The sequence below is a fragment of the Sorex araneus genome, chromosome X (genome assembly GCF_027595985.1).
Source record: "Sorex araneus isolate mSorAra2 chromosome X, mSorAra2.pri, whole genome shotgun sequence".
Classification (NCBI taxonomy): domain Eukaryota; kingdom Metazoa; phylum Chordata; class Mammalia; order Eulipotyphla; family Soricidae; genus Sorex; species Sorex araneus.
Window position 1 is genome coordinate 33,166,785 of NC_073313.1, and position 15,671 is coordinate 33,182,455.

Below are 15,671 nucleotides of genomic sequence, written 5' to 3' on the forward strand. Positions count from 1 at the left end.
AATGTGGGTATAAGCTTCAATTTATTCTGCATACAGTCAATCCAAATTTACTTTCATTACCATTTCAACTTTCTAAAACAGATAACCTATTTTTATTATCATTTCAACTTTCAAAAAAATAGTTTAACATATTTCATAATTTTCACTAAATAAAGTGTTGGGTGTGCCTGCCTGCATGTGTGAATACATGAGTCCAAACAGCATGATCATAAATCAATGAGAAAGTTAATATACCTAATTTGCTATTAACTTGGAGCACATGAATTGTTAGAAAAATATAACTATTTATTAATAATTAGTAATTCCAAGATAATAAATATAAGCTGCTCCTATTAAGACTATGTTATTCATAACATTATTAAGAACAGTGGGCCCGAGAGAATCTAGAGTGGTTAGTTCACTTGCTTTGTAGGCAGCTGACAAGGGTATTGCATTCCCAGGCCCGCCACATTGTCCCTTGAGCAATGCTAGGAGTGATCCCTGAGGACGGAGCTAGGAGAAAGTCATGTGCACCGCACCTCCCAAAATAACAAAAATCTGGCAAGAAATAGTCTCTTTCCAATCGACATTCCTCTGGCTCTCCTATAGCTTTGCGCAGTTTGCAAACATTGTGTGACAGAGGCCTTGCCTTTTAAGGTAGGTCTCTATTTCAAGTTCTTCCGTTACTAACTTTCAAAAGTAAATCTAAAACTACTAATCTAGAGCTGTTTGCCCCTTACCTCCAAGTAATCGAATCAGTCAATAAAATAACCCTCTGCACAACTAGCTGAATGGATTTTGAGTTAGAAATTCAGCAATGTCTTGTTCAGAAAGAACCGAAGCTCATTTCCAGTTTGACTTGCCTGGGCTTCCTGAGGCATTTGAGCTGCATCCACTTTGTCGGCAATGTAAGCTGCCAACTGCTTGTCAATGGATGAGAGGGACTCCTGAATTAAGTGTAAGGATTTTTCAATCTCCTGTGCAGTCTGGATTCTCTGTTCAAGCAACTTTTGCCTTCTCACGGCCTAAAGAAAAGAAGAAATAAGAATGAATCAGTGAACTGTTTACTTATGGCCACAGTGTCTGCATTCCGGCTACACAGAAAGTGAAGAATCTAGATTCATCCACCATCACCTTTTTATACGACAGATTCCGCAGCTTCCTGCCACTCATTCAGCTTGAATGATCAAAATGAAAAGAAAGTGAGAATTAGCACACAGAATAGGATGAGGAATTGCTACGCAACAAACCCAAAGGATCCTGTGCATTGAGGAAAGAGGTTGGAAAAAAATATATTAGTGAAATGATCTCAGTCCTTGCAGTCTGTCATTCTCCGGTGAACTGTTCCTCCTGATCTCATTATATAGTTGAAGAGATTTGGTTTACTTAGAATAGGGTCATCGTCATCACAATCCAATTCAAGATAGATAATCCACTTCCACTAGGGAGACACATATACAATCTGTTCAGATACAGCTTCTTTTCAAAAAGAGAATGGCAGATAACCATCTGGGTAAGGATTTATTTTAAATAATATTGTGATCACTATTGCATGTTCTGCCCCCCCACCTTAATTTCTTTCACAATTTGGATTATGAAAATTGCACGTACAATTGGATTTGTGTTACCGCTGAAGTAGAACAAATAATAAGTAATCCTAATATAGCTGCAATTAATCTTGATTGTTACTATAAGTGTGATTAGGATAATTTAACACTTTTCAAGTATAAATAGCATGCAGAACAGATTGCAGAGTCTCCCTTCAAGGATCTGTTCACCTTTCAAAGAGTTATTATGCAAGGAATGGGTCAGGCAATTTATCCAGAATTCCTGAAGCTATACATCGTATTAAGCTTTTCACTTATTATAGAATGCCGAGACATGGTTTTCAAATGCAATTCAAATACCTTCACAATGTTCAAATTGTTTTTAAACAGTCCAGTTCTCATATTATATAAAGAACATCTGAATATATATAAGGAATATACAGTTGGATCTTACATGCAAAATTATCTATGTTCAAAAGGTAAGAGAATAGGCATCAGTCTTTAATGAAGCCAATAATAAATACAGTATTACTCAAGTAAGACCAAGGCTACACGGCATCTGAGCTATGGCAAAGGAAGCTACAAGTCTTGTTACAAGGCAGCAAGAAACAAGCACACCACGGCTTCCCAAGTACATCACAAATCTTCTGCAGAGTTTTTCAGAGACTTCTCCTTCTCTTTCTACCCTTAAACTTAGTTTCAGTTACATTATACATGTTCAAAACGAACTCGACATCTCCAATCTCTATTTTCCCCTGATGTCGACACTTGCATACATATCACCCTATTTTATGTTCCCAATAGATGCCCTACATCCAACACAACTTTACAACAGAGCCAAACATGGACTTGCTTAGTGCCTTCTCACATAACATCCACAACTTGTTTCTGCCCTTTATCTGCATTTTTAAAAAAATGGTAGCTGAACATTTATCTTTGCCTTATTTGCCATAATTATGCATATACCTTCTATCGCATTCTTCACCATTATGCACTGTAATTATGATTATTTTTTCTATCTGCGAAAATTTCTTGAATCCAACCTTTCTATCCTGTCCCCACTGTCACTGTTTACTCCAATTGAGGTTCAGATCACTTCCTGCCTCAAGTAAGTCACCCAATTCTTGGCTGGAATTCTATCTTATCACTCCTCAGCTGCAAAGCAAATAACAATGTGCTCTTTATACCAGTCAAACTTTTCATTAAGTTACTAGGGGCTACACACAGTAGAAATATGAGCAGAGTGTCACCAGGCCTCCTAACTATGCTATGGAGTGGGAGCATGGGGTGGCATGTTGGGCCTGGAACCTATGACATCACATATGCAATATGACATCACAAATGCACATGGGCCTCATGCCCTACAGCAGGTTTTCTCTAAAAGAAAATTCTGGTTCTCTACTTAATATCAGTTCATGATGCTTAATTTTCCTATGGTATAAGTCAATCTCCTGAAACATCCCTCCTTTTCTATACTGGAGTTTTCTACTCCTTGCTCTACCTATAGAGTAATTTTACTTTTCATTTTCCAATGAATGTTATATTCTTCTGGGATTGGGATTGGACTTAAACAGGCAATTTCCTTTTCCAAGAAACACCCCATACTCAACCTTCTTTATATCTTAGTTCACATTAACCCTTTGAGTTTAACTTTGAAGGAAAGGACCTCTCCCCCTGCAGGTGATGGTCCAAATGTGCTACGTTCTCTCTTACGTTTGGTGTTTGAGCAGGTGGCTTCACCTCAGTGCAAACTCTCACTGTCAGACTCTAAACTAGAAACTCTACCTAATAAACTCTGTGATTACAAATGCCTTGTTCCTTGCTCAAGTCAAGCTCATAAATAACAGCAGCAACAACAACAACTATAGATTCATTTATGACTGGATGAATGGTATAATATTGATTGAAATGGGAATAAAAGCAGAGAAGGGTTCCAGGAGGCCAGGACAAAACAACTGGATTAGCTAAAGAAACAGCACACTGCTTACCAAAAAAAAAGTGGTTCAGCAACACTGAAATGTATTCTTTGCTGACCAGATCTTCCTGTTATTTTTGTATTTTATTAGAAGTGTAAAAGAGGCAGGAACGTTATTTGGAGCAACCTTTAAACTATTTCTATTAAAATTCTCTGCCCAAATCAATGACCCAGACCATGCCCTGTACCTAACTCAAATAGTTTCCTTTTTTCATCAGAACTTCAAATACAAGTTACATCACATAGCAATTCAGACAGCACACGCTCGCTCATGGCTATAATCAGAGCTCTCTGTGTCGTACAGGAGACTGTCTATAGCCTACCTAGAGCTACTCCAAATAAATGGATCTCAAATGATAAAAAAAAAAAACTCCACCATTGTGTCAGGAGGCAGAAGAATCTTTTCAATCACAGTGTGTAGTAATTACCTGCTTGGGCTTTGTTTCAATCTGCTCCTTTATCTTGCTAAAGGCAAAACAACCCCCTTTTTAGTGTACATCTGTGGAATTTTAATATAATTGAACAGGAGAGGATGGTGCTCCTGCTCACATCAAGTCTTAGTGTTATTTTTTAGAAATTTTCTTCTTTTCTCTTCTGGAGGTTTTTAAGAACTGAAAGAGGTAAAGTGGCCTAAGAGATGGCAAAGGAACTGAGCTTATATGGGATGGTTCTCTGTTTGGTCTGGTTCAATTAAGAGAAACTGATTGACAAAATTTATTTGTTTTTATTATCTTAGGGTGTAGAAAGCTCGGATGCCAATGAAAGTTTGTAAGACTCTTGGACTAGAAATGACATCAGCTTCCTTCTACTTCTAAATATCTTCTTAGGCAGACTCTGATATAAGCTGGACGAATGGGTTTTCCAGGATCTCTTCCTACCTGACCTGGTTGTTACAAATACTGCTCAATTGCTATTTTGAAAACAACAGAAGGTGGAATTAAGCCTGAAAAGAAATGAACAACACAGCACAGGATTCTGCGATGAGTTCAAGAGGAACAACAGAAGAATGATCTGAGTCTCTGAGGGCCAGGGATCGAAATTTGATGAAGAAATCATAGTAAAGAACTTTCCAGAATTCTATAATATAGGTAACCAAATATAAAAAGGCCTGAAAAGTCCCAACGAAAATAGATTCAGCTAAGAAAACACCAACACATATTGTGCTTCAAATGACAAAGACCAAAGGCAAGAGATGGAATACTGAGAGGAGGAAGATCAAAAAAGGAACTTACATACAAAGGAAATCCCACAAGATTCACAGCCGATCTATCAAATTAGACTCTAGAAGCCAAAAGAGATTGGAGGGATATAGTAGGAAAATCCAGCTAAATGAATACCTAGCCAAAAATGCTCTATGCAGCTAGACTGTCATTCAGATCTAAAGGAATGATACAAAGCTTCATAACCAGGCAAGTGCTTAGGGAGTTCATAGCCTTGAAACTAATTTTCAAGAAGCATTAAAGAAGCTTCTGTAAAGGACAGGACAAACTTCCAAGCATGTGGCACTCAGCATGGCACTCACTCATGGTGCTTTTAGTTGTCTCTACTCAACTGAGAAATCTATATACATAGCTTGCTAAGAGATTTTATACTTTTTCAATGAGGAATTAATGTCTCACTTATATAGAGTGTTCTATATCTGATTAAGTTTATTTAACATCCATAGAGATTTTTACTATAATTTTTCATTTATTAATGCAGACACTTAAGTATCAATAATACAATATCTTTTCATGTAAAGCCAAAATTTCTTTTCTTAGGATAAAACTCGTTTAGTACTTCCGTAGACCTATTCAGATTCTCCCCATTAATTTATATTTTAATTCTCTTCATTCTTAGTAACATTTATGTTTACCAATGGCATGTAAACCCCAAAATGTATTAGCGCAGAATCATCTATAATATTTTATAAATGTACATAAATATAAATATTGTTTCTGAAAAAAACCCTGATACATAGTTCTGTAGAATTTCATGGCATTAGCTCTCTTCATCTATTTGTACGTAGGTACCAACACTTTCACTCACAAGACAGGGATATCTTTCCTACATGTGGAGGAGAAAAGAAACATAGTAAGAGACCACCAAATGGTCAAAGTCATGGACCTGAAGATTGTTTGTATGGAACTAAGCTTACACAGGGTTGGGCGGGGCGGGGAGGATTGAGAGAGTTCCTTGGGACAGTGGTGGAGGGAGGCAGGCTCTCTGGTGATGGGTGTGGTGTTGGAATTATGCATGCATGGGAAATGGGATTAACCAATTTGCAAATCCCAGTGCCACAGAAAAATGGTTTAAAATTTATGGATCAGGAGTCAGAGTGATAGTATAGGAGGTAAGGTACCTGCCTTGCAAACAGCTGACCCGGGTTTGATCTTGAACACCCCAGGAGTAACACTTGAGTACAAAACCACCGGGAAGTCCTGAGTACTGCTGGGTATAGACCCAATACAAGAAAAAAAAAGATATTTTATGCTGTTAGCTAGTGTGATGAGTAGTGAGAGGATTTATAAAGGTAGACAGAAGCAACAAATAGAAGAGACAAAAAGACATGTTTAAGAGACTGGAAGTCAAGAAAAATAAATAAAAGTAGATCACTGAATACTAGTAATAGTAACCAAGGAAATATATAATAAATGAAATTTTAATTCAGTGCTCAGAGGTAATTCAAGAACATCAAGTCCCTCACTCCCAAAGTCAAAGAACATTCAAAGAAATAACCTTTCCTCATCAGGTTCTACAAAATAAAATGAATGTTTAATGTTTTTTGTTAGCAAGGGAGTATGATGGGCAATAGTTATTATTTTGTTAGTTTTGGGAGTTTGTGGACCACGCCTGGTGATACTCATAGCTAACTACTAGCTCTGTGCTCAGAGATAATTCCTGGTGGTGCTAAGGGGACCGAGCCATGGTACTGGGGATCAGTGAGGGGTGAGCCACGAGCAGGATAAGTGCCTTAGTTCATATTGTACTCTCCCACCCATCAATGCCAATATTAAAAGTCATTCAATGGAACAAACATTGTTCTGTTGCTAATATCATTGACCATGAATTAACTCTTTCTCACATTCTAACTTTTCAATTGTGTTAACTCTTCTGCTCCAATATTGCAAACTGTTCTGGCAATGTAGAGAAAGCCTAAGAAAGCACAGATGAGAGTCTCCGGCCAGGGCAATAGCGGTGCGTGCTCTGCCAAGATGCGACTCGAGTGGCCACATGTTTATTTGTGCAGCCGCTCTGCTGCTGATGACCATGATCCAGAGGCCAGCTAGACTACTTCTGGTACCAGCAACTGCTTCCACCAATGTCTCTAGACTGTGGACTAAGCCAGAGCCCCATGCTGCCCAGGAAGGGAAATGATGCAATTTCTCACATAAATCTCACTGGACTTAGCTACTAAAGTACTAAAATGCAGAAGTCCGCGGCCATGTGACTTCATATCTTCATTCTCAGCAATGGAAAACTATCACATGCTTCTTTGTCAGCAGGACTGTTTTTTTTTTTTTGAGGGGAAACTCCAATAACAATAGTGAATAGTGTGTTGAAATATGGAATGTAATCAAGGTAAAGAGAAAACCAAGTCAAATTTATCAGCTATGCAAGCGGGGGTCGGGGGTGGGGGGTGGGAGATATACTGGGGTTTTTGGTGGTGGAATATGGGCACTGGTGAAGGGTTGGGTGTTCGAGCAGTGTATAACTGAGATAAGCCTGGAAACGGTAACTTTCCACATGGTGATTTAGTAAAATAAATAAATAAATAACAAAATAAAAAAAGAAAGCACAGATGAATTAATTTTTCATGTGAAATAGAAACTGGAATTTGAACGAAAATAAATGTATGTAAAATATGTATCCAGGTTCAAAAATAGGAGAAAATTAAACAAATTATCCAAATCACTTTCTATAAATCATCTTTCATCAGAAGAGCAATATTACTTTATTATACTTATTAAATTCAATGTGCATTATAATAATTTGCATTTCATTTAAGAGGTGATAGATAAGGTCATGACTGCAAATGAATTAGGAATATTGGTACTTTCCCTTCTGAAATAGGATATGTAGAAAAATTGTTATAAAGACATATCCTCTTACATTTAAGTTTTCTAACCAGCAGCAAATACTTATTAACCAAATAGTTTAAAAAATAAACTATGTGCAGTTTTTTGCTATAGGAAGACTGCAAGCAAGCTAGAAGAAATGTGTAGATGCAGAATGAGACTTTTTCAGCTAAAGAAAAGGAGTAAAATAAATCATCACTGTATAAGTTAAAGAATTGCAGAAAAGTGCTTCTATCTGCCCCCCTAAATTTCTTTCCCTATACTGAGAGCAATTTAACTTCCAGAAATCTGATACATATGCACAGAATACTAAACTACTTCTAAGATAAACTAGAATAAATCTATTACAGTAACCTTATTCCAGTACTTGAGGGATCTTGGAGTGGGAATGGGAGAAATGTGCCATTATTTTTATGCTGTTTTGAGTGTGTGTTGTAGTTATATTTTATTCACTTTGGGTGGAGGCAGGCATGGGAAGTGGATATCTGGTATAGAAATGTGAAGGGTCATGTGGATGGCAGAAGGTCTGAAGCGGAAGTTTCCATTAGGTGTTCATTGAGTCAAATTTATCTGTGAACTCGATAGAATACGAGTGTAAAATAAGCAGTATGACTTAGCAACACTCATAAATCTTGGTTTTTCTGTTTTGTTTGTTCACAGGTCACAATGGGTACACTGAGATTACTCTTTTTTAAAATTTTTATTAGTGAATCACCGTGAGGTACAGTTACAGACTTACAAACTTTTATTCTTGTGTTTCAGTCATACAATGGTCAAGTGCCCATTCCTCCACCAGTGCCCATTTTCTACCACCAATGGTCCCAGCATCATTCCCACCACCACCTACCCTGTCCTCCCCCAACCCTGCCCCATCTCTGTGGCAGGGCATTCCCTTTTACTCTCTCTCTCTCTCCATTGGGTGTTGTGGTTTGCAGTAGAGTTATTAATTGACCATCATGTTTGGTCTATAGTCTACTTTCAACCCGCATCTCCCATCCCAAACGGGCCTTTCTCACACTCTTTACTACACAACAAACCACTGGGATTAATATTGGCTGTGAGTTCAGGGATCAATCCTGATGGGGTCAGGGAACCAAATGGGGTGCCTGGGATCGCACTCGAGTCAGCTGTATGCAAGAAAAGTATCCTACCTGATGAAATATCTTTCTGATTTCACAAACCTTAGTTTAGATCCAATTATGCAGCAAACATTGGTTTCATACCCAGTGCCCTTGAACCAAGGGAATATGGTTTTATTTGTAAATTACTCCAAATGTGAATTATGATTAATAGTTATCATTGCAATCAGGACTGTTTTCATTGGCTCTAAGTTAAAATGGAAAGATGCGGTTTCATAAGCTGGACTGTTCAGAGATTTGGCTCTTCAAAGTTCTATAATATCATTTGGCACAATAATTTCAGACTTGGGTCCAGAGAAATAGACAGCATAGTGGGCAGAACCTTGCATGCAGCCAGCCAGGGTTTAATTTCCAATGCCCCAAAGGGTTGCCCAAGCACTGCCAGGTGTGATACCTGAATGCAGAGCACAAGACCAAGAATAAGCTCTTAGCACAGCAGGGTGTGGCCTAAAAATCAAAAGATAAATAACAACAACAAAAAGAATTTCAGATTCACGCCTGCTTGACTTCCACTGATCAAGGAAATTCTAGGCATTGTGTGAAGACAAGTCACTGGGGAGGGCTTTAAGTTCCACTCGTTAATATTTCTTGAAAATGAGGAAAGAACAGATAACATGTGGCTTGTTTTTAAAAGCAAACTACGGCTTATTTTATTAATATCTTATTATTTTGAGGTTCTCACCAGAGACATCCAGCCCTGGACAAGCTTTTCATTCCTGGCACTGCTGTATTTAATTTCCCTAATAATGGAACATTTTAAGTCAATCTGTTATTATGGTTTTAAATGTGGTTAGCTCAAAACTCTGGATGCATTCTTCAACTGAGAACAATAAACAGCAAATTATTCCTATTTTAAGAGATAAAATAATGGGCCAGATAGGACCAGGGTGAAGCACTTGTCTTGCCTGTGATGTATCCCAGTTCAATCCCTGAAACCACGTATGATCCTCTGGGCATCATGGGAATGATCCCTGAGCACAGAGCCAGTGGTAAGCATAGAGCAGGGTCAGATGTGGTCCTAATTGCTCCCATGCCCAAAAACAATAAATAGCAAGATTTACCCTCAATGACAGAATAGCAGAAGTGGGTATTTGGCCTTTTTTTCAGTACTCTACCAACACAATTTATCCTAAAATATCTGAAGGTTTTGAATGGTTGTTGTTGTTTTTGTTGTTGTTGTTGTTTTGGGGTCTCACCATACTGTTCTCAGGGCTTGCTTCCAGCTCTGTACTCAAGGATCACTCCCCACTCCCGCTGGTGCTTGGCAGACCAGACGGGGTGCTAGGAATCAAAATCAGGCTGGGTGCATGCAAGGCAGGCACCCAAGCTGCTATACTGTCTGCCCAATTCCATGTGCTTAGGAATGTGGGGTCAAACACAGTCAAGTTAAATCCAAATCCCAAGTGTGTTGGAAGCTTCTGTTTTCTCTAAGAAGCCTAAATGATGGTACTTCAATCTTTCTACCTTGAGCAAGTGAAGGTAACTTGGAGATCATCATCCTTCACGTCAGAGAGCACAACAAAGAATGGCAATGGCATTAAGTTACGAACTTGGACTCTGTGATGGCAGCTAAATGCATTTCTAGGCCTACTCAGGGGGTTGAGCAAGAAATTAACTCCATGGAAGACAGGAGTCAAGAAATGGCTCAGTGATAAACATGCCTGTCCTGCAAATGGGACACTGCAAGTCTGATCCCTGGGGCCACCCACATGTGCTAAACTAAGTACCACTGGCTGAGTTTTAGGGTGGTTCTGCTGGAGCCACAGTGTGTGACCTCCTGCCCATGGCTGCCAGGCATGTGCAAGCACCACCTTGCCTGGAAGCTCCGCAACTCAAAAGTCACATGCATCTAGCATGTGACTGAAAAGCATCACGCAGAAGCATGTGAGACCTGCAGTGATCAGTGATCATGCATGCAGGCAACAGTTCTAAAATGCAAATATCTTAATAGAGGATGTGAAGGACTCCCCCTTCCCCCGACACACACACACACACACACACACACACATACACACACACACACTTTCCTCAGATTGGGAGGAGATGGTGGGGTCGGGAAAGGGATTGGCAATGAAAAAGGGTGCTGTGGAGAAGCCTGTGCTGTCCAGCGCCCCTTGTCACAAAAGTCTTCCCTTAAGTCAAGTGGTGTGTGCAGGGAGAAGTAATATTTGAGCTGTTGGCCAGGAAAATGGCTTCATGGACAGAGGAAGAGTGCTTCATGTTGGAGGGGTGGAGAGATGTTTCCAATGAGGATGTTATCTTGATGAAAGAAATATGAAGACAGGAGAGCTTCTGTATGGCCACATTAGGAACCCACACTTGCACCCCCAAGTAAGGTTGTGTTTGTGTACTCTGTATACAGAATACATGCACAGCATTTTTTTTTTTGCTTTTTGGGTCACAACATTTTTAAAAAATGCAGTAGGAGGAAGCAGAAACACAGGTTTGCATTTCCTAATTTCTACCTCATGTCCTTGGGCAATGGGACCCCCCGGTGGCAGTGGGGTTGGGGTGGGTGTTGCAAAGGAATGGCACACCCCTTCCTTGCCTGTATGGTTTAAGCCTAAACAGAAATCAGATGCCAATCATTAGCTCAGAGATGAAAACTGTCCGCTCAACACAACTCGGTTGAAACCCTTTTTCATGACAGCTGAGGTTAGGAAACAATGGTATCCACTGCAATGCCAGTAAGAAACTCTTCTCTGCCTGATGCACAAACTTCGCAGTTGTGGAGTGCCTCTCGTCCATACAGGGCAACAATGACACATACAGTTCTGAATTGAATACTTGATAAACTGAGGGGGAGGCAGAGGAGATAATGGAAGAAATGAACAGCTAGAATGCAGTCTAGGGAAAGGCATGGAATGGTTCAATGGAAGGGATATAACTATCTGATGAAGACCAGAAAACACATGCCAGAAAAGAGGTTTCCTATTCCTCTACTGATGTCCCTTGTGAGGGAGACTGCTATCAAATGCACCGTTGGGCTTATTGGTAAGCCCAGTGACCAAACTCTGAACAAGGACATTTGGAAGCACCATTTGCAGGAGTTTAGGGAGGACTGGAATCATAGCACAGCAGGTAGGGCGTTTGCCTTGCATGCGGCTGACCGAGTTCGATTCCTCCCTCCCTCTCAGAGAGCCCGGTAAGCTACTGAGAGTATCTAGCCCACACGGCAGAGCCTGGCAAGCTACCTGTGGCATATTTGATATGCCAAAAATGGTAACAACACGTCTCACAATGGAAACGTTACTGATGCCTGCTCGAGCAAATCAATAAACAATAGGAAGACAGTGTTACAGTGCTCAGGAGGCATGCCATGAACAATTTAAGGGACATGAGGATGGTCCATTTGTTTCAGAAACTAGTTCTCACAATTTTTTACAAGATTTCTTCAAAGAGGCTAGACACTCGGACATGGGGTTGACCAGAGAGCAAGAAAGTTCCATTTTCTGGAGTTTAGACAATGGTCAAAAGAGGAAACAAAAATAGCAGATCCCTGGAAAGTTTCACATAACACAGCTAGGTGGCTAAGTTGACTTTCAGCAGCCTAAAGAAATATATCCAGAGGAGAATGGGGCCAGCATTTTGCAAACAAAATGAAATGAAAATTGGTAGAAAAGCAAGGTTGGAGAGTTCACTGAGAGGTGAGAGGCCCACCCAGGTATTGCTCACATACAAGGTCCCAGTTTAATTCACCAGCAATTCACAGTTCCCGGAGCGCCACCAGATCTAGTGCAAGGAGGCCCTGAAACTTTATTATCAGTCTCAAGCACTGAATTCTCAAACCCATTTGTAACAGTCGGGCCAGGAGTATCCCCGGTGCTCCTGAGCATTCTGATAGACCCCCTCCCCGAACTAAAGAAGCAAAGGGACGAAAGATCACGCACAGGAGAGAGATCATTTATAACAGAAAGGGTTTAAAACTTCAAAACTAAAACAAAAAGTGACATCCAAAGTTTTACTTTATTGTTTTCCATTTACTGGGCCCCTGTTTTCTAAAGAACGGGGTTCTATGCAGTGCTTTTTGAAAAAGAAAGAGTACAAGAGTTAAAACTACGTTGCTTTCAATCTCTTTAGATATAAGTGTTATGGGAAGCTGTGAAACAAGCAATTTTAACTATTTGTTATTGTACCTGACAGAGATGTAGGCTGCATGTAACCACTTTGATATGCATAAAGTGTGTATCCATACTCTTTAAGCATAAGAAAATGAACACTGCATTATTCACGAAGGTGTACTAGATTTATTTTGGTTTCAACCTACTGAATAGAAAACCCCACAAACCATGTGCACAGAGAATGCTATAATTTCCTTCACAGGGAAAGGATATATATATATATATATACACACACATATATATACATATATGTGTGTGTATAAATGCTCAGACCATTGGTGTAACATGTAACTGGAATTTAATCCACTTCAGGTCTTTGCAGGTCACTGAACTTCTTCTGTGACCTCTAAGTGAAGTGTACTTGAAAGTAGTGCTTGGGAATCACTTTATCAATGGGACTTGGCACCAGATAGTCATCACTTTCAAGGAAAGCATTGATAGAATGGTCAATGAACTGTACAGTCATATATTTAAGACACTTCTGAATTATTGCTTCATCCATTCATCTTCCTAGGTAGAAAAAATGAAATTGGTCTCCTGCCCTGACAAGACAAAACTGATATATTACTTTAGCTTCAAAAAGAAAGAGATAGAAGTGTAATATAGTAAATCTAGAAGTATTTTACAGAGTTTGTTTTACCCATGTTTTCAATCAGGTACGTTTAAAAGACTCCATTGCTCTGAAAAACTTCGCTGGCCAAGGGTCATTCTCAACATGCGTGCATAACATGGAAACAGAAACTGCTGGCACCTAACAATTAATAGACACAGTAAATAATTAAGATATCATATATCAGTGCTCCTGACACACAAGTGAGACAGAATTACTAGTCTAGGGATGAATTAATTTAGGATTGTGCCCACCAGCTCTGTCATATAGCATCTAAGTTGAGCAAAACTTCAGTTCTGAGGGAACGATCATATCGTAGCACAATTTGTGAAACAAAAGCAGGGACAGAGACACAAGTTAATGTAGCAGAGTTCAGGGATTCTCTTCTGTTTTTTTTTTCAAGACAATACAAATGCAGAGACTCTGCCCTAATGCCACCATAATTCTGTGGCAAGGTTAGGTGTCACAAACAGAACACTGTAAACTGCTGTTTCCAATCTGAGGCATGTGTGTATTCACCCCATTAGAGAAGGTATTACCAGTGAGAGAGAGAGAGTTTATAGAGACTGACTAAAGGCAGATGGATGCTTGTCAACATATAATTCATCAATCTATTGAAATCAATCAATGCCAATCAATGAGCTACTTGGTACTACTTGACAAGGGGAGGCAATTCCAGCAAACAGAATAATGAGACAAAGACCTCAGATCTTTTGGTCCCAGTCAAGCCCACCATTTAAGGATTCAGACTGTCAGAATATGAGAATAAATGGGTGCTGGATCTTGTCAAATGCTTTCTCTGCATCTTTTGATATGATCATATGGTTTTTATTATTTCTTTTATTGATATGATGAATTATGTTGATTGACTTACGAATGTTAAAGCATTCTTGCAGACATAGAAGGACTGTACTCATTTGTGGAGTACAGAATAACATTACATGAGGCTGACACCCAAGGACAGTAGATACAAGGACCAGGAGGATTTCCCCATAGCTGGAAGCCTGCTTCATGAGCAAAGGGGAGAAGGCAGATGGAACAGAGAAGGGGTCACTAAGAAAATGATGGCTGGAGGAATAAGTTGGGATGGGAATTGTGTGCCGAAAGTAGATAATGGACCAAACATGATGATTTCTCAGTGTCTGTGTTGCAAGCCATGATGTCCAAAAGTAGAGAGAGAGTATGGGTAATATTGTATGTCATGGAGGTAGGGGGAGGGTGGGAAAGGGGTTTATACCAGGGATATTGGTGGTGGGGAATGTGCACTGATGAAGGGATGGGTGTTTGACCATGTGTGATTGTAACCCAAACATGAAAGCATGTAACTATCTCATGGTCATTCAATCACACGATCAAAATCACGAAATCCAGTTAATCACCAATTTCTCAGGTGGGCTCAGTAACCTCTCATTTTGTCCTTTCCCTGAGATCTTAGAAGTCTATCTCGATTCGGCCCTCCCAATGATGTCACACGGGGGGCTCTTCATGGTCAGGGGAATGAGATCCAGCTTGTTACTGGATTTAGCATATGAATACACCATGGGAAGCTTGCAAGGCTGTCCCATGTGGGCCGGAAACTCTCAGAAGATTGCCAGTTTCTCCCAGAGGGAGAAGTGGGCTACAAGATATCCCTTCTGGGAGCTCGCTTTTAAGTCTCTGGATGTTGGCCATTGATGGGATTAGACACCTGGGTTCCTTTGCCGGTACCTTCATGCATGAGGCCTGTCCGAACGTGTGGAGAGGGGCCTTGAACATGGCTGTAGCTAGGTTCCGGTGGTCTTTGGCTGCCGGGAGCTCTGCTTGGGGTGGGGAGGGAAGCTGGAACCCATCCCTTGAGAGGGGCCCCAAGGGAGACAGCCAGGTGTGTGGGCAAGAGACTCTCTGCATCGCTCTCTTCTGGGAGCTTGCTTTTAAGTCTCTGGATGTTGGCTGTTGATGGGATCACATACACCCAGGTTCCTTTGCCAGTACCTTCATGCATGAGGCCTGTACAAATGTGTGGAGAGGGGCCTCGAATATGGCTGTAACTAGGTTCCGGTGGTCTTCAAAGACCACCGGTCATTCAGTAAAATAAAAAAAAGAAGAAGAAGAGAATAAAGTCTCCTCGAATTTACATGACAGGCAGAAGCCAATTCTGCACAGCACCTTGTAGAGAGTAGCAAAAGAAAAACACAAGGATCAGGTACGAATAAAAGTCATTGATCTTTGGTCAGTCTGAAGTCCCTGACCTGAATGGGTATTT

General features: G+C 40.1%; 1 protein-coding gene across 1 annotated transcript in view; it reads right to left on the minus strand.

Moving 5' to 3' along the window:
• Positions 1-15,671, minus strand: part of DMD (dystrophin) — a 2,715,231-nt gene that overhangs the window by 1,418,059 nt on the left and 1,281,501 nt on the right. Inside the window, exon 31 of the mRNA XM_055122927.1 lies at positions 843-1,004. Coding sequence (XP_054978902.1) covers positions 843-1,004 — 162 coding nt within the window. The remainder of the gene's footprint in view (positions 1-842; positions 1,005-15,671) is intronic.